This window comes from Cydia strobilella, chromosome 1, assembly GCF_947568885.1.
Source record: "Cydia strobilella chromosome 1, ilCydStro3.1, whole genome shotgun sequence".
Classification (NCBI taxonomy): Eukaryota; Metazoa; Arthropoda; class Insecta; order Lepidoptera; family Tortricidae; genus Cydia; species Cydia strobilella.
The window spans coordinates 14,103,797-14,131,498 of NC_086041.1; the positions used below are offsets into that span (position 1 = coordinate 14,103,797).

Here is a 27,702-nt window from a genome sequence, read left to right on the forward strand (position 1 = left end):
TGTACCCGTGGGGGGGAGGGGTGGGCATGCAGCCACTGGCCGGATTCTCGTTCTGCAACTGCGAGCAAAATTTGGAGCAAAGTACATAGGCACATTTTACGGTAATTAAATGTGCTGTTCTCACTGGCGCTCAGGACAGGGTTGTACTGTTTGCATGCGAGGGTCTGTTTCATTTCGCATAGCTTTGATGCGTAACAAATTAATTATTTTGCAGTTAGCAGCTCTAGGCGCATGACAAAATATCAATCACATTGCCGTGTTAATACAGGTTGTTTTCGCTTGAATCAGGATTTGATTGGTGTGCATATTATTTTTGTGATTTCGGGCATTTTAGACTGTGTTATGATAGTCGGCACAGGATGATTAAAATATTTTTGATTTCGTTATTGATTTTTAAAGTCATGCATAGCACCCGGATGCTTGTGTACATACCTAGTCAGTGTTGATAATAGGAAACATAATACGACTTTACGTTCATATACATACTTACATAATTCTTAAGCTCATAATTATAAGTTCAAGTCGAAGCAGGTTTTGTTTGGACAGACATAACGCCAGTTCACGTTCATTGCTGTATTTAGTACCTACCTATTGCAGCCATACGTTGTTGGCCTCCGGTACTGACTGGCACGTTGCTCATGTCAACCAACGTGCTTCTTAAGAGGCGCAATGTTTAAAATTGCGTGTGCTGTTGTTAAGTTCGATAGATGACGTTCCCATTACCTCTTTTGATTGTAATATTGTCTTCCGTGTGAAGCAATAAACTTAACGCTTTTAAAAATGATTGTTTACTTGTAAAAATAAATCAAAACATATGGCATAAAAAATTAAACATCGTCTTACCTATTTTTATGAATCTATTTTTTTTAAATATGAAATAGTATGAATTACTTAATCTGTCGTGACACTAGAAACAAAGAAAGAAATTACATTTATTTAGCATCATAAACATTGGACAATACTTTGAAAAACACATACAACACAAACTAGATGCTAGAAAGCATAATGCCACGGCAAGCCATGACGCTGATTTTCAGTGGGTACCTGACTTAAAACTAAGCTACAACTAAACTAAAACTATACGAGTGGCAACACAAACGTCAAACACAAATTACAGAACACCGACACAATGAAAAGGGAAAAACTACAAAATAAAAAATGAAATTGAGTATTGAGTTTTGAATTGAACAAGCAAATAAACCGGCTAAGTACGAGTCGGACTCGCGCACGAAGAGTTCCGTACCATTACGCAAAAAAGCGGCAAAAAAATCACGTTTGTTGTATGGGTGCCCCACTTAAATATTTATATTATTCTGTTTTTAGTATTTGTTGTTATAGCGGCAACAGTTACATCATCTGTGAAAATTTCAACTCTCTAGCTATCACGGTTCATGAGATACAGCCTGGTGACAGACGGACAGACAGACAGACAGACAAACAGACAGACAGACAGCGGAGTCTTAGTAATAGGGTCCCGTTTTTACCCTTTGGGTACGGAACCCAAACAAACTACTTCGGTGGAAGCATGGTAATGTACATTATATATTTTTTTGCTAGTTTTATCATTCTCTTATTTTAGAAGTTACAGGGGTTAGAAAAAAATGATGTTAGAAACGTGAATATCATTTTTGAAGACCTATCCATAGACACGTATGGGTTTAATGAAAAAAAAATTTTTTTTTTACTTTCAGTTCTAAGTATGGGGAACCCCCAAAAATTTTTTTTCTATTTTTATGTGAAAATCTTAATGCGGTTCACAGAATACATTTACTTACCAAGTTTCAACAGTATAGTTCTTATAGTTTCGGAAAAAAGTGGCTGTGACATACGGACGGACAGACAGAGAGACATGACGAATCCATAACGGTTCCGTTTCTTGCCATTTGGCTACGGAACTCTACAAAACAGCAGGGAATTTTATATACCGTCAGTGAGACACAACAGGTAAATTACCTTACATGTATATGTTATATGTAAAAATTATGTAAAAGTTACTTAATTTGATCGTTCAGCAAGTATAGTCGACATTTGGACTTAAAAGTGTTAAGCGCTCCGTTTAACATTCCTTCATGCTTTAGCTAACTACCCTAAATATTTTTTAAGAAAAAAAACCGACTTCAATGGGGGATGCCGCTGAAAGCATTCTTAGATTCCAGACAATGAAATGAAAAAGACAGCATGCCTAATTATGTAGAAAAGGAGGTAAACCGACCCACTTTTCTAGTAGCATTTCGTTTTTGTAAGGGTCGCAGTTCTAACCTAACCTACTTTTCTGATAGCAGTTCTGTTTTGTGAGAATCGCAGTTCAAAACCCACCCACCCACCTAACCCACTTTTCTAGTAGCATTTCCGGGTCCGGGTCTGGGTCCGGATCCGAGTCCGGGTCCATGTCCGGCTGTCCGGGTCCAGGTTTGGGTCAGAGTTCGGTCCGGGTCCGGGTCCGAGTTGGGGTCCATGTTCAGACCCGGGTCCGGGTCCGAGTCCGGGTCCAAGTTTGGGTTTGGGTCCATAAGGAAGAGAACAAATCGCCAAACGTGAACTATGTGTCATTGAAGAGTTCCATTCTGATCATCATCAGCAGGTCCACTTCATCAAATGTCACTTTTTTAAATGTAAATGCTGGATTTGTTGATGAAAATACAAAAATCACTATATGTATGCCTTTTACATTTGAGGAGTTCCCTCGGTTCCTCGTAGGTCTCCTCATCAGAACTCGAGCTTGACAAAAATATGTCTTAAAAACTTAAGTTGCTTAACACACATAAAGAAGTGGACAAATCGCCAAACGTAAACTATGCGTCATTAAAGAGTTCCATTCTGATCATCATCGGCAGTTCCACTTCATCAAATGTCACTTATTAAAATGGAAATGCTGGATTTGTTGATAAAAATACAAAAATCGCTATATGTATGCCTTTCACATTGAGGAGTTCCCTCGATTCCTCATGGATCCCATCATCAGAACTCGAGCTTGACAAAAATGTTTCTTGAAAACCTAACTTGCTTAACAAACATAACGAAGAGGACAAATCGCCAAACTTGAACTATGCGTCATTGAAGAGTTCCGTTCTGATCATCATCAGCAGTTCCACTTCATCAAATGTCACTTTTTAAAATGGAAGTGCTGGATTTGTTTATAAAAATACAAAAATCACTATATGTATGCCTTTCATATTTGAGGAGTTCCCTCGATTCCTCATGGATCCCATCATCAGAACTCGAGCTTGACAAAAATGTTTCTTGAAACCTAACTTGCTTAACAAACATAACGAAGAGGACAAATCGCCAAACGTGAACTATGCGTCATTAAAGAGTTCCATTCTGATCATCATCGGCAGTTCCACTTCATCAAATGTCACTTATTAAAATGGAAATGCTGGATTTGTTGATAAAAATACAAAAATCGCTATATGTATGCCTTTCACATTGAGGAGTTCCCTCGATTCCTCATGGATCCCATCATCAGAACTCGAGCTTGACAAAAATGTTTCTTGAAAACCTAACTTGCTTAACAAACATAACGAAGAGGACAAATCGCCAAACTTGAACTATGCGTCATTGAAGAGTTCCGTTCTGATCATCATCAGCAGTTCCACTTCATCAAATGTCACTTTTTAAAATGGAAGTGCTGGATTTGTTTATAAAAATACAAAAATCACTATATGTATGCCTTTCATATTTGAGGAGTTCCCTCGATTCCTCATGGATCCCATCATCAGAACTCGAGCTTGACAAAAATGTTTCTTGAAACCTAACTTGCTTAACAAACATAACGAAGAGGACAAATCGCCAAACGTGAACTATGCGTCATTGAAGAGTTCCGTTCTGATCATCATCAGCAGTTCCACTTCATCAAATGTCACTTTTTTAAATGTAAGTGCTTGATTTGTTGATGAAAATACTAAAATCACTATATGTATGCCTTTAACATTTGAGGAGTTCCCTCGATTCCTCATAGATCCCATCATCAGAACTGCTTTTTGACAAAAACGGGACCAATCTGTATGTATATACTTACAATCAAAAAACGAAATTTTCAAAATCGGTCCAGAAATGACGGAGTTATGGAGTAACAAACATTAAAAAAAAAAACAAAAAAAAAATAACAACCGAATTGAGAACCTCCTCCTTTGAAATCTTGAAGTCGGTTAAAAAAGAAAACAATTCGCCCAACCTGTACTACCTACGTGTCATGGAGGAGTTTCATTCTGGCTTTCCTAGTGCCACTAAACTTGCACCATCCGGGGTTAACCACTAACTCGGAGTTAACCGTTAATACAGGGTTAAACTGTACTGGTAACTCCGTGTTTAACTGGTTAACCCCGAGTTTCTGGCTAACCTGGCTGGCGCAAGTGTAAGCAGGTCCATTTCACTTTTTTTGTTTAGGGCAAATGTGTAATTTGTAGACGAAAATAATAATTACTTAAATTTGATTTCTCAGTAAGCTCCCAATTTTTTACAGACCCGATTGTCATCACATCATTCTAAAAATAAGAGATTAGTGTCTAAATCTAACAGTACCTAGGTACGAAATAATTTTAGAAATCGCTTTAGAAGTTATAGTTTTAAATTGAATAATTAAAACAATGATGATGATAGGAAACATACCTACAACCGAATTGGCAACCTCCCTTTAAATAAAACTATGAAAACGGATTATATCGCGTATATTGAATTTATAATACATCCCGACGTTTCGTCGACGTTACGTCGGGATGTAATAAATTCAATATACGCGATATAATCCGTTTTCATAGTTTTATTTCATGAGTAACTATCGCGGTAACCGGAGACAATATAACCTCCCTTTAAGTTTAGAAGATACATATATGTAGTTAAAAAAAGTTGGATAGCTCAACATATTATTGAGCTTTTGGGTCTTGTTACTCTTGTTATTATTATTATCCTGGTATGGCTGATACTCACGGGCATGTATTACAGGACTATGTATTTTACTTTTTACGAGTATTTATTCAATATTTAAAACTTACAAAAAATTCCGCACGTTACTTTCTATTTCTTGTTTTCCTATCCTTTTTTTGTGACAGGGATGATTGGCTTTGGCTAGGCTACACATTAGGTAATTATCTTCTTACACTACTAGATTTCCTGCTGTTCTTCTATTTAGGGCTTTGGCTAGGGACTATTTTTATACAGTTTAAAGCTATTTTATTGAAATTAATTTATTAATCTTACTCGGATCTTGTCTCACTACACACATTCTTTTTATGCGTGCACGTTTATAGGCAATACATTAAAAGAAAGAAAAAAAAAGAAGGAGAAAAGAAGAAGAAGAAGAAGGTTAAAGAAGCTATGGTTATCTGATTGATTAATGTGCCTATATTTGTATTGTATGTTGCTTTATATTTTTCTACTTCTTTCCAATTTTTAGTGTATTTTCCTCATTCCTTTTTGTGTAATATATTATATGTTTATCCTATTAATTTTGTATGTATTTCTATCCTTTGTCTTTCTGGTACCTTGTTGTACATTTTGCTACATTTGTCACCCTCTTTTCACTTTCTCCTCTCATCTACCTCAAAGGGATAAGTTCACCTTTGTATATCTTATTATTTGTACCATGTAATTTTTAATATGTATATTTGTACAATAAAGAGTTTACTACTATTACTACTACTACTACATACATAATTATGTCGATTTGGATGTGGTTTTATAAAACCTATTATAAATCGCGGATTACGTATTTATTTCCTAAATAGTGTAGCCAATAGAGATTAATCCCATAATCGGCTGATACAAGTGCAAATACACCGTATACGTAGACCAGGTAGTGTGCTCTGTATGCTAGTGTGTTTGTAACAGGAAAACCGCAGCCTCGTGGTTGAATTGCGGTGTGTATTTAGCTATTTCGCATGTCGTTAGATAGGTATTGTAATACTGGTGACGTATATCTTAGGAAAAGAAATAAGTAACAAAACTTCCGTGAGACATAGACATATTACATATATTAATAACGGGTCACTCACGTGTTTTAAGTCGAAAACGCTCGACATGTTTCACTCCGTACCGAGGAGCGTCATCAGGAGCTTGCGTCGACGGTGACGGACCGGCGCCGACTGCGGGCCGCAGCCCTCCGCGCCTGATGACTCGGCGCGGGCGCCGGTGGCGGCAGGGGGGGCGAGAAACTACCCTCGTTTACGGCATTATTGTCAAATGATGGGTTGCACACAACACTCACTACGTCATTCGCTAATGGTTCGTCCACACTGTCCACCGACGTAGTACCCAAAACAGTTTTCCAGCTCGGAGGCACTGACCAACCACAATCACGGTTAAAATTCGGATGACGACCAATTTCGATAGCCTCCCGTACTTTTCGCTGAATCACAAACTTTTCTTTCGCCAGCACAGTTACCTTATCGAAACGTATATAGTGAGTCGAATCCGAATCCAATACGTGTTCCGTCACCGCAGAACCCCGGCTATCCCTGTTCTTCATACTACGTATGTGCTCGGACAATCTGGTGGAAATGTTTCGGCCCGTCTCTCCTATGTAGTTTTTCCCACAGGAGCAAGGAATCATGTATACACCCGGACTGTTCAAAGGCTCCCTATCCTTTGGCGAACGCAGCACCTGTCCTAGCTTCATATGAGGACGGAAAATCGTCTTAATGCAGTATCTCCGGCGTAATAAGTGTCCGATTTTATCCGTCACGCCCTTAATGTAAGGTAGGTATAGGGGCACCGTCGACGCAAGCTCCTGATGACGCTCCTCGGTACGGAGTGAAACATGTCGAGCGTTTTCGACTTAAAACACGTGAGTGACCCGTTATTAATATATTTAAAAGAAATAAGTGTGCCATTTTCAACCAATAGGGTACTTTTTGTCGGTTGTCAATAAGGCGCTATTTCCATATAGCTTCAATTCAAAATCAACCTTATCGACAAGCGACAATGTGGTACCCTTTGTTTGAAAACGTCACAAGTTTAGATCCTCGTATAAGTAGATAAGAAAAATTTACTGAAGCTTCCGAAGCTGAAATCGAACCAGCTTCTTTAGCTTTTGTGGAACCTCGTACGTCGACGTAATGACTGGTTTTTACGTGTAATATATGATATCTATTTTAGTTTTTAATTGAAACCTTAAGTGAAACCTTTACTGCGTTACTTAGAATTTTTAAACATTATGTACATATGTGCACTAGTGACTAGGTAATTATTATGAGAAATTCGAAAACGTATACAAATTATTGCATTTTTTCTGATTTTGCAGCTCAAATAACAGACTATTATAGCGCATGACATACATGGTAGTTGTTTGCTCGACCAATCGGATTATTACCAGGTATCGAAACGACAAGACAACATAGGAGTATGTTCTCAAAAATACTAATTTCCGTATTGGTAGTTTTAAAAAATGAACCTTGTTTATCCTCTCATAAAGCCGCATGTGACTGTAGAGTAGTGGAAGAAATAAGCCCATTTTAATAACACTGCTCATTACAGTGGTCACGCGCGGGACAACTTCAAAGAGACCGCCCGCTTTTACCTATGTGCCGCCGCGTTACTTGTTGTTAATATTTAGACCAATACCGGAGCACCGATAAGCATTCTTTACGACGGTATAGGTCAATTTGTTGATAGGTTGCCCGTGTATAAAATTACATCAATTTGTTTAAAGTGAAAACGCTCCAGGACACGCCCCATAATGGCAGCTAAGTTGCAATTTTTCAGCTGTAGGTAAATAATTTTCATTGTTTTATATTTATAATTTAAACATTTATTAATGAATGCAATAATTTTTTGACCGTTCTAAAACAACAGTATGACAGCAGTTAGCAAAACATTTTTAGGTTTAATTAAATTATAGGGTAAGTTTGCCTTATAGTGATTAGATTGTAGAGACCGATTAGGTATCAACAGTGTGCTGCCCAAGAAACATGTACCTAAGGTTGTATATAATGTGTGGTAAAAAAAAGAAAAACCAAAGAATTCGGCTGAGGAAAACCGCCCTTTGAAATAATTCATAGTTAGTGATCTTGACTTATTAGGTCCACATTAATACGCTCATGGTTAATAAAAGTCTCATTACCTATCTGTTTCTAAGTCATGCGATTAGGTAAGTACTTAAAGTTACTTCATTTATCTGCAAGTGATGTAAAACGATTTGATAATTTTAATTCTTTAGACAGTGTAATTCTTTAAAAACATGCTACTATTTTGGGCGGCCAGTCATTTAATTACTATTTTAGGGGGCATACAAATATTTATACCTACTACTACCTCGCCAAATTTAATAAGTACGAGTAGTACTTAATAACGTTATATTTATACCTATGTACCTATATATGTATATCCAGCGACCTCACGATGATAGGAATGTTTAGTAGCTAGAACTGTGTACCACAGTGCGCACTATTTGCGGTCGCCAGTACGAGTAGCTGCGCTACCCATAACTGAGGTTTGGAGACAAATATAATAGTAGCACAACTGTGCGGTTAGTGTTAGGGCAGTACGCGATAGTCTAAGGCTGATTGACGAAACATAGATAAATGCCTACAGTTATACTACCTACATTGTTGCAAAGGCTCGAGATTTGACTGGACACATCACATCCGCCGGATGCGACAGGATCGATAGGCCAAATTAGTCGCGAATGGACCGAGTAAGTTGTTTGTCGAGTCGAGGTTGCATCGACCAAGAACAAGTAGGTATACTAAATAATGAAGGTACCTATGAGTAAAAAAAAATGTCAACGTTAGGTTAAAACTAGTAGCTCTGTGACCTTTGTCGACCTCGCGATAAGCTTAAAAAATGTTAAAAAACTTACTTCGTTGAATAATTATCATACTTACTTACTGGCACTTAAGTCCTTTAGACCAATTTCGGGCATTTTGAACATATTCCAAAAAGCGAATCGTCAAAAAATGTTCTTCTATATGGTATATACCAAACCTACTCACAAAACTCCATGACAATCAGTTTAGAAATGTGACCTGCAGAGAAGAACATCCGGACATATGAAATCATTTTTGCCCAAGCTTAAACTTAGACCTTCAGACCTTCACTAACGCTCGGTCAATTCTCTAAGTATATTTCTTGGTTGGTCCCATAGTAAAAGTTGCTCAGTATAATCCCAAAACCTCCCTGGCAACGGGAAAGCACTTATTTTTTAGCCACCCTGTATATTAGCGAAAACGGCTGCCCATTTATCTTGGACACATGATAATGATAATAATATTAAGCCCGCAGGGCAGCTTGTGGCGAGCTGTTGGGGAGTGACGACCCCACGGACCCGAGTGCTCCAGAGAGTCGGTCAGGGTCTCCGTCTCCGGCGTGTCTTCGTCGGTCGGAGTGGACCCCAGGACTCTCAGCTCTGGCTTGCCTTCATTGGCCGTCCAGAGGGGAGTCGTAAGAGCTATATGCTCCAGGGGTGGAAGTGAAAGATGCATAAGACGCGAGTTGGCACAGTGGCTGTTAACAGTCACTGGGTAGAAAGCGGCGCACACCTCTCGACACCCCTGAGCCGCTCACACCGGTGTTGCTCCTGGTCGTCTTCACGACGGCAGTTTCAGGGGCCCATCTAGTCAGCGGCAAGTCACCACCTGCCTCGATAACGTGTTTTAACATTGTTATGGCAGGTGTCCGGACTTCTTTACAATAGCCCAGTCTCATTGTCCACCCAAACTTCAATCCATAGACCGGTATACTGTTCACTTTTTCTACAATAGTCCCAATGCCTGCTGCGACCGGTTCATGGGTGTCTATTGTTGCGCCTGTGAACGGGTTCCAGCAGGCGTTCTACATGACATTAAAGCTCTCCAAGGGGTCTCTACGTGTTGGATTTATATCCCCACGCAAGCCTATCAAAAGACCGGGATGCATAGGCCCGTGATATCCAAGGAGATACAAATAATATTAATAATAATGGTCAGGACCAGTTTTTATTTGTGAATTTCTCCGGTAGAAACCATAGCGATAAACTTATATGATACTACCACAGAATATATAATAGTACTAGGTACAGAAGATTCAATCCCTAACAAAACGCGACTACTACGCGCAAGGCGGCGCAAGCGCGTGTAGGCGTCCGTTCCATAGCGGTGTGCGGCAATTACTGGCAAAACCTCAAAATTGAGGCGGCCGCAGGTACTTGTAGCGACGCGACGAAATCGCGGAGTGAGACACGCCTGATACTACTAGAAAATATAGAATAGCGAGTTTGTAATCGTATTAAAAATATGTTTTTAAGTACTTTCCTACTTATCTATAATGATCACTATTGTTGAAGTCAAGTCTATGATTAATTTTCGCTGTTTATATGTAAGAAAAAAACATGAGAAAAGAATACTAGAACAACATTTCGAAATTGATGTACCTACCTAAACATATTCTATCTAGGTTCCTACGTAGGTTCTATGACATGTATGTGTGCATCTAATGCATGCGCCGCACGTGGCTCTGAAACCTGCGCGCGAGCAGACCACCGGCGCAGTGCATTTGCATAAAAATGCACCGACACGCGCCTTAATTGATCCTACACCGCCTTACGCTTAATTGGTCCCACCCGCGCCTCATATAAGGCGACGTGCTTCGAGAACTTAAAGGGTTTATCACTACAAAAATTTAAAGACAAGCCTTGTAGGAAATATATCTTCTTAAAATGGATGGGCATCGCTTTACACATAGGTACGTCCTAGGCCTGCCTGGACGTGTTGTTTGAAAAATCGAGATTCCGAATTTACCTGAAATATACGTTACGGCTTACGGGTTACGGTTAGTAGAGGTACCTAAGGATATGTCTGTCTATTAGATATTTATTGTTGATAAGTAGTATTGAGACTCGTAGCTCTACATTGCGGATCCAGCTCTACGTAGCGGATCCGCAGATCCGATCGGATAGACATTCTCGTGACAGCACTAGTAAAAACCTACTTAACAATTTAATTTTACAAACCCAATATATTCAAAACTAGAGTACCTACCTAAGAAATGAACAAACAACTTCCGTGCACTATAAAGGCTAACTAGAAATCAGAAACACGCAACTATTGTTAAAGTATTGCGAAACTATTAGGTACTTTCATGTTTGTTTTATACTAGCACGTACTACTAATAAAATAAGTTACGCCATTCTTTGTCGTCTGAATTTTGCTTTAAGAAATGTTAACCTATTATTTACCTAAGTAAAAATCATGGACAAGGCAGGTTGGTGTAATCTTTATCAACATTAAAGGTTGAAGCAAAATTGCGTGATTCCAACCTTACTTATACGTGATCGTTATCTTATCTGTAAAAGGTGCGCGCGCGTCGGTCGTGTCTCAGATTTAGCCCGCCTTAATTAGTTGCTATTAAATTAAAAGTTATTTAATAGGTGGGTACATTTACATTTACTTAATGCGAAATACTTGTTTTAAATGGTCTTGGAGCTTTGGGTTATACTATCGTAGTGCACGGGGTCCAATTTCCATTTAGTAATGAAGTCATTGTATTTAAACTAATTAAGTATCAACACTATCAACTTTAATTAAATAAAATGTGTAGAAAATGGTCCTGGGATAATATACTTAGTGATATTATTTTACCTAAATATTATACTTCCTATTCAAACAAAGAAAAAATAACACTATCAGTTCATTAATCACAGTGTTAAGTAATGGGTGACCCAAATAGCCCTGTCAATAATTATAACAGTCAAGCTGACAGCTGACAGCTCGTTTGTTTCAAATTAAACCGGTCTTATTTTCCAGTCTCATGCTCCACCCCTTGAAGCGTTGCCAAATACTTGTAAAAATGAGCCGACCAATAGGAGCGCATGAATTCAACGGCCTAGATTAGGCTAGCCAATGACAGCGAGGCAGAACTGCGCGTGGGCACGTTTTCGTTTTAAAATTCATTGATTATACTAATTGCTGTTTTGTTTGGCACCCATTCGCTGAACGAACTGAATCGATGAAAAATGTGGTCGTTTGTAATGTTACAGTTTTTCTTTTAACGAAAGGAAAAACGAAATAGCTAATAAGAATGTCGTTATGGTGAGACAATTACGAAGGTGTCGAATCATGTTTCGGGTTTTATGAGGTTTTCTATATTATTATAGGTGCATTTTGATGCGTTTATTTATTCAAAGTGAATAAAGATAGCAAGAATGTCTAAGACTATAAAGTCCACTTGTTGATGTAGGTAAAAAGGGTCAAGTGATATATTTTTATATGCCTATTAAGCACTCCGCTATATTTGCAAAACATGATAATGAAAACGAAAGTCGTCATTGCCCTACCGGCTCAGCAAATTTCACTATGCCCATACTTAACTAATGTTATTTATTTTTGCAAATATCGGGCCTCTTGTGGCATTGCACAAAAACAATTGAGACATCCAGCGATTTAGCGACTTCCAAATAGCTATAAGCCTATGATTTTAGTTATATATCTGCTATTGCATATTGATGTCCATAGGTAGGTATTATTTAAGGTGAAAATGGAGAGTGGTGCAAAGATTTACGCGAACAGAGTCGCGAGAAATAACTAGTGAATGTTAAATGCAAATTAAGTTGTTGATACAAAATATGAGGTCAAGCAATTGATGCTTAATTGACGTAAAGCAGAATTGCAAATAAATCAAAAGGTATTGCCATACTATCGATATAATCCAGATTGCTTAGCCCGTTTCAATCTAGGACACTATAGAATTGAGTACCCAAAGGTTGTCAACAGGACACAGGTCAGGATGGATTTCTGCCCTGGGTCTGACCGTCCTTAAAAGTATGATATCAATATTAATTACAAACACGTTTTAGCATGGCTAACAACATACCTACTAAAACAACCTACATAGTTCGGGTTCATTATTGCCCACCTAGCTTCAGTGGGGAACAACAAGGCGACTATAAAATCAAGGGAAGCATGCAAAATTTAAAATTAAGACAAGGAGAAATTATTAAAGCGCTTTCTCTGCTACTCCTATTGAAAATTCCTTGAGACCATCCCTTTCGGACATAGGATACGTGTTTTTAGGGAAACTCGTATGTAGTTAGTTTGCTATAGGGTCTATATGGAGGTTTACTCGTATTTAGGTAGATACTAATTCTTCAATAACTTTTATCTTTTATAGTAAAAAAAACTATATAATTATCATTATAACAATAAAGCATAGGTTATAATGTATAGGTATGATATGATGTTGCACCGCCTACAAGTTATCTGCTTTGCCCGAAGGTTGACTGGTAGAGAATGCCTTGTAGCATTAAGTCCGCCTTTTGTACGTTTATATTTTCTTTTGTGCAAAAAAGATTAAATAAATAAAAAATATAGGTAACTGACCAAAATATTTTCAAATTTGTAGGGTCAATTAACCTAGGTTGAAACATTTTTTCAAGCTGATCTCAATTGAAATATTTTTTTACTTGTTTCATTTTCGAAAGTCAATTAATTGTTCAGTTTATGAAGAAATAAATATTTCTTTAGTTACATATAAACTTATTTTTATATCGCGTTCTAAAAAAACTATGTCTAACTACCCCCGACACCCTAAATACTAACTTTTTCTTCCGGCTTCGTCTGAGTAGGTTGATGATGATGATTGATAAAAACTGTCCTTCCTCGGGCCTCAAAATATCTCCATACCAAATGTTATCTTAATGAGTTCAGCGGTTTAAGCGTGAAGAGGTAGTTAACAGATAGACAGACAGTTACTTTCGCATTTATATAATAAATAGGTACTAGGTACTAGTTATGGATTCACATTAGAATCATGCCAAGATATATGCACATTATTTCCATATACCTAAGTATAAAGCAGTTTGTAGCGCCACTATCCTAGGGTTCAGCTACGACTTGTCAGGCTATACCTAACTTAGCTATTATTGTTACAGTCAATATTTTCTTAAAATAAGAATAATTATATTTCATATTTATATAATGTGTGTTTTAAGCCAGTCGCTATATTGATTATATAGGTAAATAACGTGACAAAATACTACCTATTCAATAAAATCCCAGTAAAAGTTTTAAGTTTAATTGAAGGTAAAAAAATATTCTTAATACCTATTTGGTGGCAGAAACATGATGACTGGATAGTGAATGTCCTTAATGAATACGCCACATAAGTTGTGTATTTTTAATTTTATTTGTATTGTAATTTTTGACATGTGTTTTTGACATTAAAGATTGATTGATTGATGAACGGAAGTAAAAATGTGGACACTAAATTTTCCAACGACTTTTCATGCCCAACGTTCCATTTAATATTTACCTTCATACTTACTTAATGTTACGAGCTCTCTAATAGGTATCTTTAGTGTAAATACATAAAGATAACCTATAAGTGTAAACACTCGTGCAAGCAATCTGCGAGTGTGAGCTGGCAACATCAAAGTCCCCGGAGGCAGGTAACACTCGAGAAATGCAGTTCTGATATGAAAGCGCAGGTCTCAATGCACTAGACAGCTTGACTGCCCGAAGATATGACCTGCCTGGATGTGCCACAAATTGTACTACGAAGATGAGTTTGTTGACTATCTATGTACTTTATAATTTTTAGAAAATGAGGTAGGAGCATTACCTTATTCAACGACTTATAATGTTTAATACGAGTAACAAATGGGTCAAATGCGTTTTAGAAAAAGGCCACTTCTGTTGACAATACAATTAAAGTTTAACTACTTGGGTAAATATATGTCATGATTTCTTTATTTTAGTTTAAGTACCGAAAAAAATGTCCTACTTGTAAGGGTGCAGCGTAAAAATTAGCATTTTGATTATCTTAACCTTGCGATGTCTACAGGAAAAACGCTAACGAGTTAAGCATACGATAAAATGTGTATGACTCATATACCTATGTATATTTATGTGGGGTCCATTTGTTTGACATAATTATTGAAAGTCATAATGTAATGCTTGTCATATTATCATTAGTCATAATTCTGAAGCCGTTAACTTTTAAAGATTTTCCTCGGGTTATCCTTTAGATAGGTTAGGTTAGGTTAGGTTTGTTTTATGGCAATCCTGAAAAGTTACGCGTTTCTGAGAAAAACCAAATTATGACTAATGATAATATGACAATCATTACATTATGACTTTCAATAACTATGTCAAACAATAGAGACCCATATTATGTATACCTATAGGTCATGCTGAATAGAACATTATTTGATTTTTCATTTCCTTTCAAAAATGAGTTCAATCAAGAGTGGCATGGCCAAACGATTTTCTTTGTTTTTTTCATTGAGCAAATTTAGTCATTGTTATTTATTGTTATATAAGTATTCATTCATATTAATTATTATTAGAATACACATATTACACTAAAAGTTTAAAATCCTTGCCCACGGCACTTCCATTCCACTGACATCTTGCTGCAATCCCATAGCAATATCTGCAGTTTTTGGCCGCGGCGTCAAGTGCTGGCAGCCGCCCAGCTGCGTCATCCATTAGTGCATCTTAGCGAGATCAGAATTGTTATTATTTACACTTCGCACTTACGAATTGTAATGCTAAAGTACAGGCTTGGCATTTACGCCCAAATTCTTACATGAATGTACAGTCTGCTGCAAAGATAGGTAACTGACTCCCCTGCATACTAACTTCGGTGCATCCCCAACCAGTATGTGTACCTACCTATGTGTAGACTGAAGAGTTGATACGAGTACCTACATGTAAAAAATTACACTTTACTGATCTAAGATTTATGCTGCCATCACTTTTCGACAGTCACGGCATGTAGATTTATTCTGCTTAACTCTTCTAAAAATATATTCAATTCATTGGAACAAGAAAAATTAAACGTGCAAATTTACCAGTGGAAATATTTAATAACCACACTGAATGATTTTCACACGCATTTTTGTAATTTCATCACGTTGTTGAGCATAACCGTTGCTAAACGTACCTACTTAGAGACCTTTTTGTTTAAAATGTATGTATCTGTGTGGACACTTAGATTATTAGATGTTCAATCGGACTCGTCCAATCCGTGTTCGTGACTATAGCCTCCGTTTCGATAGGTATTTTCAATTTCTGATTGGCAGACTGAGAAAGGACAATCGAGGCACGTCCGACACGCAATATCTGTCGTTGTTGGACATAGAGAGAAAAAAATAGTTAATTTAATTTTCCGATGCCTGGCCTATGTAAAATTTGATGACAGTACATTTATCAAATACATAAATTGATACTTAAATTTGAATCTATACGAGTAAATATACTAACGACGTAACAACCGCAATTTTAACATATTAGTAAGCGATTTTTACGTCGTTGTAGATACTTATAGATATTTAATTCTGGTCAATTGATGACCAAAGAGCGCAAATGAAAATAGTATCCATATCTTTTAGTATCGGCCATATCATCTACACTAAATAGCGCAATAGTTTACATTATCATCACATTGCACTGAGAGCTGCGGTTCGAATATTAATTAGCCGTATGATTAATTACTTAGTCTAATTATGGAGAAGATAGAACGGTCGTATGATTAGCGGCATACCTGCCCTATTATTGTCCAATTAATGGTTCATAAAGAATATTTAATTAGTAAAATTAAGACAACATATATTTACCTATACCTATAACTATGTCTCGGGACTTATGGCAACCCTAGTATATATGCAAGCCGTCCACGATTTATTTATTTTATAACAATTTGTCACTTTATATTTATTTCTCTTTAAGAAGTGTATATGTCAGCTAATTGAGTTCAGGTTGAAGTGTACTCGTAATTGTTGATATAATGCTCCACCACTGGCCAGTAGGTACCTATCACTTAAGTGAAAAAAAAAACCTATTATGAAATAGTGCTAAGATAAAACTGAGCATTTATTAGTTATACCAGTGAGATCTTGCAAGTTGTCCCTAGAGGCCACTAAGCTAGACTAAAATCTCCCGGTGAGACGTGAAGTGTAAAACTCATCCACTTCACTAGTTCAGAACCGATACTGTACTTACTACTTACTTATTTGATAGTGATGTAGGTATGCGGCAATTTAACGGAATATCAAATTTTTTTACTTTGAAAATACTTAATTTTGTCTTCGGTTACCGCGATAGTTACTCATGAAATAAAACTATGAAAACGCTGTTAAGAAAACTTTGAAAATACTGTTAATCATTTAAGGTGTAGTGAAGCTTTATAAAATTTATATTTTCAGGACAAGATTTGCAGAAGGTTATTAGATTTACGATTCCACAACACTAAACACAAACTATTTAATTAGCCTTTAAACACTCACGCACTTGTGCGGCTTGCCACTTAATTAACTGAATGTATTTATATTGTGATACATTTAGGTAGGTAAGTATATGACGAGGAATGTGTGTCAAGGTATTAAATTAGAGCAAACTAGTATGAAAGTGAGCTACGATTGCTTAAACTAATGTAATAAAATGCATTACCTACTTATCTATACCTAACATAAAAGTGTCACCATAAAGGCTTTGACTTTACCCCCTTTCAACAAGTAGGTAGGTTTCAACAAGTACCTACTTGAGAGGGGGTAAATATACGAATTTCTTAATATAAATCAATTAGTTCCTAGTAGGCGTGTGTGCGACTAGTCACCGACTATCCGGCCATATTTGTAGTCGGCGATTAGTCGGAGACTTGTCGGCATAAAAGGCCGATTATTCGGCCTATTATTAGTGACAGAAAAACTGAGCATAAACAAAATAAACAGCCAATACTAATCAAATGTTTTATACTCAGTTTACTCAAATATGTATTTAGGGTGCAAAATTGGTTTTTCTTCATACAGTAGGTAATAATATTTATTATTTCTATTACTTGAGGCGACTTTAATTAAGCTGCTAGGACCTACTAAGATGTCAAGTATTATGTTAGTATAAAGTGCTCAAATGGCAACAGAGAGAGAGAGAGAGAGTTTTGCTTGGAATATCCCTGCGAGATCGAATTAAGAATGAGATGGGTTATCTATCTATCATGGGAATTATTAATGTTATATGTGTGATTGCGGAGCATATTGCTCGTAAAGTCCATAGCCATTGGGGATGGGATATTTGATTTGCCACTACGTACGGGATATAAGCTCCTGGGTAGGTCCCCAACAACTCCAACAAGGTGTACTGCTGATCGGGACAATGTCACAAATTATTGAATTGGGACACTATACGACTAGACGTTAGGTCTTTAAACCAGCACAGAACATCTGTCAGTTGAAATTGTTTATTTATAGCGCGATGATGCAAAGAGCAAAACAATTGTTTTTCTAATGCACCCGAACTTATAGAAAGCTGCTGCAGTGGCCATACGAATGTAACTTTTATCGGGAAGTAACGATTATGAACTTGGCCGACTAGCCGACTAATCGGCCATCCCAGCGCCGATTAGTCAGCTAGTTGGCCCGCCAAAACCATAGTCGGTACATCACTAGTTCCTAGCTTCTTAGTAGGTAACTGGAAGTGTAGAACTCGGACGTTGCTAATGAGGTAAATGATAAGCTACCACAAAAACCCGTGTCAAGTTAAAATGCGTTTTTGCGTAACCTACTGTCTATACATCTCGCTCGTACTAATAAGCGAGTACGAGCGAGATCTGCGAGATGCATATTAGAAAGTAAGTTACGCACACGCTAGCGTTTATATCAATGTCAAACTGGTGGTAGAGGTACTAGTGTTCTAAATAATTATCATAAAATACAAAATTCAGTTCTGGTAAACAATGTTTAACAAGGGAAGACGTATATCAACAAAGTTATTTAGGAAAATTAGTATTAACTGAAGAAAACACATTTTAATTTTTAAGTAAGTATCTGTTATTTACGGTGACATCCTGCATCAGATATACCAGATATACGACGTCGTTAAAAATGTGATACACTCTTTCCAAGAAATAGATTAGTTTGTCTGCTTATTGCTACAGGAACCCTATCACTAATTAATAGTGTTAAAATAAATAGTAGATACGTATATGACTCTCAATCCAGAAGCCTCATCAAAATCTCAATATTATCTGATAGCTTACTTCTGAGATTCGAAATTGACAGTCTTTTATCGATATCATTCTACCCCTACGCATCTCAGCCAGCGGATATCGAGGCCGATGACTAAGCCTGTTAATCTACAATTACTCATCCCCCCTCCCTCAATCACACTCCCACTTAATCAATGACGGCTTCTTTGCCCTCAACACTGTCTTCGATTACGTTCCCGATCAGGTCAGCTATTGTTTCAATGCTATTGGGAATTTTACAAATTATTCACTGAACGGGTAACGGTGTAACGTACCTATATAAATTATTATGCTTGTATTAACAAACATCCACTTAAATTAAGGCACATTTTATGACTGTTGCGACACACGCAGGATGATTGCCGTAATTATGTTTATTTGCGTGTATTATTAAATAGCTTTGCACGTTCTAAACACTATTTACAGAGTCAAGGAAAAAAGGTAATCTCCAATTACATATAGCATGTCCTTTTATTGCATAAATTACGCCTAGTTCATGTATATCTTATATGTCGCAATACTCTAATGTACCTAATTTATGTAGCCAACCAATTATTACCACGGAAATGGGTTTATCTAGCGGACTTGTGACAATGTCACGTTAGGGTAACTATTTACAGCACATCTGCGTAACACAACGTGATATAACTGTTATTACTAATCGATTAACAAATAGCTTATCATTTAATAAGAAACTTTTGAGGCGGGATTATTGTGAATAACTAATGAAACGATCCAGTAAATAAACTTTTCAAATTTTCGTTATTAAAAACGAAAGCATGCCAGTCCTTCTTTTGTTAATAACACACAAATCACAATATAACTCTTAATTATTATTTTTAAATGAATTATAAAACCTGAATATACCCTATTTTTTAGATTCTATGCTGATTATATTATGTACTTACTTTATACCGCTGTTTTACATTTGAAAAAGCAATGTCGGTTCAATCAACCAAATGAAATAAAGCGAGTTGTAAACAAACGTTTAACAAACAAGATCTCATCAAATTAAATTGTAAATGCGGTTGCAAAATGCTACTCGTATTTAATTGAAATCGATCGGCAATATATATATATATATATATAATATCATGTGCTGGTCCGCACACTTAAGCTTCACAATACAATACAAATAAAATAAGTATATGTATTAATTACTGCACGACGCAACACAAAAAATAAAACAAAGAATATTATGTGTCAATGTAATCAATCGTGCATTTTTTTGTTTATATTAGGAAATACTTATTTCAATATTAAAATAGCTTAAAAAAAGAAGTGTACTGTAATAGTACATTTCGATGCTAGTGCGGAAAGTATGTCATCACCTCACGAGTACCGAGACGCCGCCATTACCGCCACGAGCCGTAGGCGAGTGGCAAGACTCTAGACGAGTGAAGAATGATATCCACACGTGTATCGAACGACGTTTTTTAATACAGTTGCAAAAAAAAAGGGAAAAGCAACAAGTATTAAGGAATGAAATGCGTAACTTTTTATATTATTAATTCTGTGATATCATTGACATTGACATTATGAAGAGGTGTTTTTCTAGCTTTTATTCGACTAGAATAGATTGTATTATTATTATTGATACCACTTCGATAAAAGTTTTTTTTCCAAATGCATGTTCTATAAGACAGAAACAATTGTAAATATTAAAACATTGTACTATTATTACCTAAATATCGTTATTTACGATTATTTGTGTATCGTATATTTATAAAAACAATATCGAATGTTGCCTTTGGAAACTTAAAACATTCTTGCAGTAAGAAAATACGCCTCTTTTTTGAAAGGCGTTCCATTCCATTCAGACAACTTATTGAGAACGGTTTTTCAACATTAAAAATAAAAGTGTTATAATACTTATAATGATGAAGAGGTAAGTAATAAAATATGAAATATGCATATTTTTCGTATTCTTACATTAACAGTAGGTTTTTATGTTGATTACGACGATTAAAGGAAACTAATATAAACACTCATCAATAAGTAGTCATGAATTGGAACAAGTATAAATAAAAAAAAATTGGAATAGTAAAAAGCACTAGTTCGCGAAAACCAACTTTCCGCACGCTAAACAGCCACGAAAAGTAGCACTTTTTGAGCAACTGTATTAAAAAGTTATTTACAGTACATATGGTGCTACTTTACCGCACTAGTGCGATAATTAGCACATTACGTCACTATTTCGAACATTTAAAGGGCCATAGCCCATATGTACTGTAAAACGTTGTACGATACATGTGCGAATAGGTAATTCACAACTCGTGTCGATTTAAAACACTCCCTTTGGTCGTTGTTTTAATTTATCGCCACTCGTCACGAATTTCCTATTTTTCGCACTTGTATCGTAATGTACTATTATCATACGTTACTTATAAAAATAATATTATATACCTAGATGAGATAATGGCCATAAGATCATAATACTAAGTAGTAATTACGCTGACCTCTAAGCACAAGTCATGTGTTACTATGCAAACCCATAAAGGCTATTAGAGGCAACGGAACACACAACCAAACTAATTAGCCAAACTCATCAGTCAACCGTTATTAAAGCGATATCAACCAGTACAATTAGGGCTTTGACATGTAACACAGCATTGTGCCCCAGCGGTCCTTCTCTGACACGGCCAGATTGGCATGTTGCATTGCCCTCGCACGCGCTGCTAATGTGCAATCAATAATAATTATGTGCATATTTGCAAGTGGATTGCGTTGCGGTCAATTCCGGTGTAGGCCGGCGAGTTTGGAGTAGGATATAGTTTCACTGTATTCTTAAGGATTAGTTGACTTTACGTGTTCAAGCGTATATAGCCTTTTTATATATATAGGTAGTCACAAATATTGGCAGGTGTGCTAAGCAATGGTTTTCCTGATTGTATTGTACAAACCGACATAATAGGGTATTTGACAACATTAAAAATATATAACGAATTGCTGTCATCCTGAAAGATAATAAACTAATAAAGTATATTTCACTATATTTGAATGTATATTATGTTTATTTTTTGGAAAATAAACGAAAGATAATTTAATATTTTTTGAAATTTCATCAGGGACGTGAACGCTCTGTGATTGGTCAACGCTCGGATGACGTCACACGCGGGTAAACATTCTTGATTGTCTTGAGTGTTTTAACTGTTTTATTTGTATTTAGTTAATTTTAGTTATTGTTCCTCAGTTTTCTGATATATTCCGATTTATCCGTATATCTAGTGGCACAATATTTATAAGAATCTCAAAATGGAGCCGAAATATGTGAAAGCTGATAGCGGGAACGGGAACCTACCAGACAAAGACGCATTAATGGTTGCATTTTTCTTTAAAGATAATCCGGATTACTATGCTGCGGAACTTAGAAATGTAAAAACAGCTGTGGGATTTATACGTAGAAATTGCTTATTTACGAACATTTCGATTTTGATAATACGAATACGACGATATATATATATATATATATATATAGAATACGATGACGAGAATAGTATCTCCATACTGCACTTTAGTTTGAAAGAAAAAGTATGCTATTAACTACCTACTAATGCTGAAAGAGCTATGTTATGAGGTTATGTAGTAATACAGTAAATACCTAGATCTTGTTTCGTTAAATACAACAAAATCTGCTGCTTTAATTACCATATTTATTTACAGTTAAATATTACTTACATCGAGGTCTTTGGGTCTCTTCGCACTAGTTTTAACCACATTTTTCTTTTTTTGGGATTCGTTGGAATGGAAACAAACGATTTGTCTGGATTTTTTATAGTCGTACTTGAACATTGCGGCACTATACACCATTTATATACCATTTTACAGTAAAATAATGAATTAAATGCAGATAAACCATAAGATTAACTAAGGTCATTGACTGAGTTTACTTGCGCGTGACGTCACACGTGTCACGTGATTAGCCCCTTTGCAAAAACAGCGTTTAAGGCGCGTTCAAAATAAATAAACTTTAAAATTGTTTTTTTATATTTAATACAGGAAATTTCACGGAAATATCAATGTAGTGTAATTATTAAGTCATAAACAATAAATTAAAACCATTTTTAAAAATTAGTCAAATAGCCTATTTATGTTTTTGTTCCATTAAATCAGTCTTCACTTTTTTCAGTAGAAATTAATTAAAGATTGGATATATTTATAGCTCTTTAAAAAAAGTAGATAGTCATTAATAATATTGAAGATTAGTTATTTGTGCAACAAGAGAGGAAAGTTGGTTTTTCTTGCGAGTGTTGATTTTGAGTCCCAAGAAAGCGAGATTTTAAGTTAGAATCTTGAGCGTAGCGAGGGACTCAAAAACACGAGATTTAAAATAACTTTGCTCTCGTGTGATACATATAATTTTTCACCTCAGTAGTGAGAACATATTAAAGGTTAAAATGTATTTCGAATTTGTAATAGACCCCGAAGTATTAAGTGGCAGTTTATGGCCTTCACTAAATTAAAAGGCTATTTTGTTTCACTCCCTGGAGTGAGGAAAGTCGCACTTTCTACACTCCAGGGAGTGTTCGAGCTGCTGAGAGGAAAATTAATTTACCTGCTAACCTGAAAGCAATTGACATCTTTAAATTCTTGTTAAGGTTACCTAAGTAACAATCAAGGCTATAATTATAATCTGTAATAATAATGTCTGTTGTAGCTCTAAGTCAATTGACGCAAGCAGCCAAAATGGTTCCCAGGAGAACCAAGACACGTCTAATCTCGAGCTACAATGCTCCGCTGAGTGTCGCAATATGCAACCTAATATATTATGTACATACTTATTCATTATTTAGGTTCTTATGCGACATACTTTTCTTACGGCGTTCAATATTTTCCTAATATATATTTCTATTAATATTATTGTACCTACTAAATGAATGGAGAGACGTGAACAGTCCACTTCACCCCACTTAACTAAGTACCTAATCTAACCTAACCTAATACCTAATCTAATATATATTTGCAGATACGTATATAGGTAAGCCATAAATAACCCATTGTAGCCTCTGTTAAATTTGTATTACGATATTGATAACGCTTACATATTACAATATATACCAACCAATGGATGGTGTTTAAATGAACTTCCCTTAATAATAATTAGACGAGACATTGTATCGTCGTGAGACGTCATGCGTATTCATCCACCGCCTGCGTCATTACAATCCGTGTTGAATTGCTGTTATGATTATATTTAACTTATATTATTAATTACAGCAGCATTTTTTATACCTATATATTTAGATTGTGAGATGATAGCATGAGCAGTCATAGGAAGAACTAGCCACTAATCTGACTTGACGTAGTACGCAGACGCAAGATTCGCGATGGATTGCTATTTTGATTGCCAGTTGATACGTTACAGCACAATCTGCAAGCTAGGTAGGTAGCGTATAAAAGTAGGTACCTACCTAGCACTTAACATTACTATGTCTATCGATGGATGTTTAGAGCTACAGCCTACAGCCTTAGAGCATGAGTCTTGATTGACCGAGCGTTAGCGAAGGTCTACGTTTCAACTTGAGCAAAAATGCTTTCGTATGTCCGGATGTTCTCTTCTACAGGTCGCAATTATCAACCAATTCTCATGAAATTTCGTAAGCAGGTTCGATGAATAAATAGATTTTTTTGTCGGTTCCGATTTTGGATTTTTTCAAAATGGCGGAGCCATACATTTATTCAGTTTAAAGCTTATCATCGCGAGGTCTTTAAGTAATTAAATATTATATTTAGGTTGTACGTTATCAATTTAAAATTTAAAAGATGCTTATGGCAAACAGTTTATAAATATGCTCTCATTAAGTGCATTTGGTTGCTTCAATATTTACACATACCTACCACATACATTCCTCGTGTGTAAATTAAGCCTGAAATGTATTCAACGCTATATTAAATTTTATTGCAATAACAAAATTAATTATATGTGATACTTATTTCATTGTGTGCTACTTAAAACTAAGCCTACAAATAAATTAAAATGTACACTAAGAGTACATTTTATGTACACACCTTTAAAAACCTCTAATTATAAAGCCTGATTAAGGAAATGGTAATCTTTTTATACAAGTTTTTGTTTAAATTTTCAGCTTGTTATAGTTTAAGTTATTACAACTACCATGTTTACCTAATCTGAGTGATTTGGATGAAATAAAAACACTGCACTTTGAAAGTTCTTAATTTTTTGATGGTATGTACTGCAATATTGAAGTCTCGTTTAGTATGAAATATGATAGTTTAGCACACGTATCGTATGTTTGTATACCTACTTATATTGTATTTTAATACATGAAAGTAGTTATTAGATTCACTTCACGCAACTTAATGTACTTACACAATTAAATAATTATCGAGAAAACGTCTATATTGATAGCTTGATCGAAGCCATTAACCATTTCCCTTGTTTCCACAACTTCGATATCGATAAGTTGATCAGCATCTTCGTCGTTCTTGTTAAATATAATAATTATCAAGGAAGTATCGATATCGATAGCTCGATCAGTGGCGGTCCATGCCTGCATCCCCGGGGCGCGGATCGATCACGTCGTAATTAACTGTTTGTTAACGCGTATGTATGCGTGATATCACTGCTCTCTAAACAGTGGATACATTTTCGGTTATTGCTTTCGCGTGCTTGCGATTGTTGCGACGAGTATGCCAATTTCCAGCTTATTCAAATATTATATATGCACCTATGCTTAAATGTCGGAAATAAACTTCCGTTTTTTTACTGGGTAAAAAACATAACGACTTGTAGTTGCAAAAAGTAACACAGCTGCAACGAATCATGGTTATTGATCAGCTGTGCAATAATGTGTTTAATTCAAAATACGCGAAGCCATATTACGAGTGTATAGTTGGGTATACTATATAGTTTGAGTTTTTTAACACACACCATAACGTGCAAGATACCTAAACTTCTTATATAATGTAACTTATGATTATATAGATACTACCTGTTCTACCAATTCTCAGTTTAGGTATAATTATTGTGGAAATAAATAATTAACAGACGATTCTGACTAAAACTCAAAACAATAAAGACAATAAAGTAGTCCCTCATTTCCTTTGATTGTTGTTGTAGTTTTTCCACTCTACTATTTAGTACGACTAAGCGACATAATTTGATGTTTAAATATGCTTTGTAAGCTTCAAAAGTAATATTTTAATTGTCATTCGTTTGATCTAACATACTCCTTTTTTCAATTCCAGGTAAAAATATGGTTCCAGAACAGAAGAACGAAATGGAAGAAAAAAGACAATATAACGAACGCAGAAGTAGCAGAATTCAAACAGCAGAACAAGCCCGAAGAAAAAAAAGAAGACTTAAAAGAACTAAAAGAAGACCCTTTAGCTATAGACATGTCCAAAAAGAACTGCAATAAGATACTCACGGAAAAATTAAGGGGTACTAAGCCAGTCACCCAAAGTGTTGTGCCAAAACCGAGGAAAGTTGAAAAAGGTGTAATATTAGAAAGCATTTGTGATGCTAATGACATAGAAAGTAGGATATCTATCACTAAGATTACCAATAAGTTGTCAAGTACGGATATTTCCGAGATAGGAAAGGTCTCAGTTAAGAGTTTTAACCCTGAGGAAGTAAAAGAAATTAAATTTGATAGTAGAGACGTAGAAATGTGAAATTTTTAATACTGTCAAATTATTTTCGAATTTTGAGGTGCTAATCATAGAAAATCGCATTGAAAAAAATACTGGAAAAATAATCGCTAGCTATGGCATCTCATTTTAAACTTTTATACTTTCGTTGGAGTGCTCACAATAGTTTTAAGCTTAAAAGATGACTCGCGTTGGACCGGGAAGGGTCCGGGCCGGAGCTTCCGGCGCTTTATTTTCTATGACAGGTGATACCATGATGCTTTCCATAGAAAACGAAGCACCGGAAGCTCCGGCCCGGACCCGGCCCGGTCTAACGTGAGTCAATGCTTAATAGTGGCTGTTGCTGCTTTGGTCAAATCCTTAGACTATATTAATCGCTATAAAAGAAAGGAGGGAGGCTTTTACTTATTTTTGAACTTATCATAGGTATACGCCGCCGAAAAGTAACAAAAATGGCGAAATTTCCTCATGAAAATTTTTCGGAAGCCTTTTATTTTTGTATTGGTAACGATGTTTTCCATTTTCAAAATGAAACTTTCTTTTATTACTTGTCAAATATTCCGAAACTTTTATGAAACTTTTACTATCCGCCACCTTAACATCTGTAGACCTACTTATATATTAACCTATTTTTTTATCGATAATCCAGTCCTCAGATAATTACTCTTGTGAGCATTATCATTACCGAACTCAAAATGTGATCAGATTTCAGGGTTTAATTTTTCTTTTCTATTTAATCCCGAAAATTATGTAGGTTTGTTATAGAAATAGCCCCAATTTGAACCCTTAAGTGAAGTTAAGTGCATACGAATCTGTTGAACATGACAGTTATTATATAATATTCAATATTATATAATAGTCAACTCTGACAGCTATTATACTGTTAAAGTTCAAATTAAAACAATCAATTTTCTGTGAGATGCAGTAAAGGGTAGGTATACACGAAAACTACGATTTAGGAGATCTACATCGCAACCCAAATTGGGCTTCGGTTCTTTAACTTTCGGGTACAAGAGAGACAATATTGAATTTTCCTGTCTAACACAATATTGGCTTCTTCAGGTTTTAGGATATTGTTTTTTACGAGATTCTAACAACTGTAGAAGCGATCAAATGAACGCAGATCAAATATTTTAACGTTTTAAAAATTGTGACACT

At 35.9% G+C, this 27,702-nt stretch overlaps 1 protein-coding gene across 1 annotated transcript in view; it reads left to right on the plus strand.

The window, feature by feature from the left end:
- Positions 1-26,673, plus strand: part of LOC134746286 (homeobox even-skipped homolog protein 2) — a 90,149-nt gene extending 63,476 nt beyond the window's left edge. The window contains exon 4 of the mRNA XM_063680645.1: positions 26,140-26,673. Within this exon, the coding sequence (XP_063536715.1) occupies positions 26,140-26,568 (429 nt within the window). The 3' untranslated portion in view covers positions 26,569-26,673. The remainder of the gene's footprint in view (positions 1-26,139) is intronic.
- Positions 26,674-27,702: the final 1,029 nt, after the last annotated feature.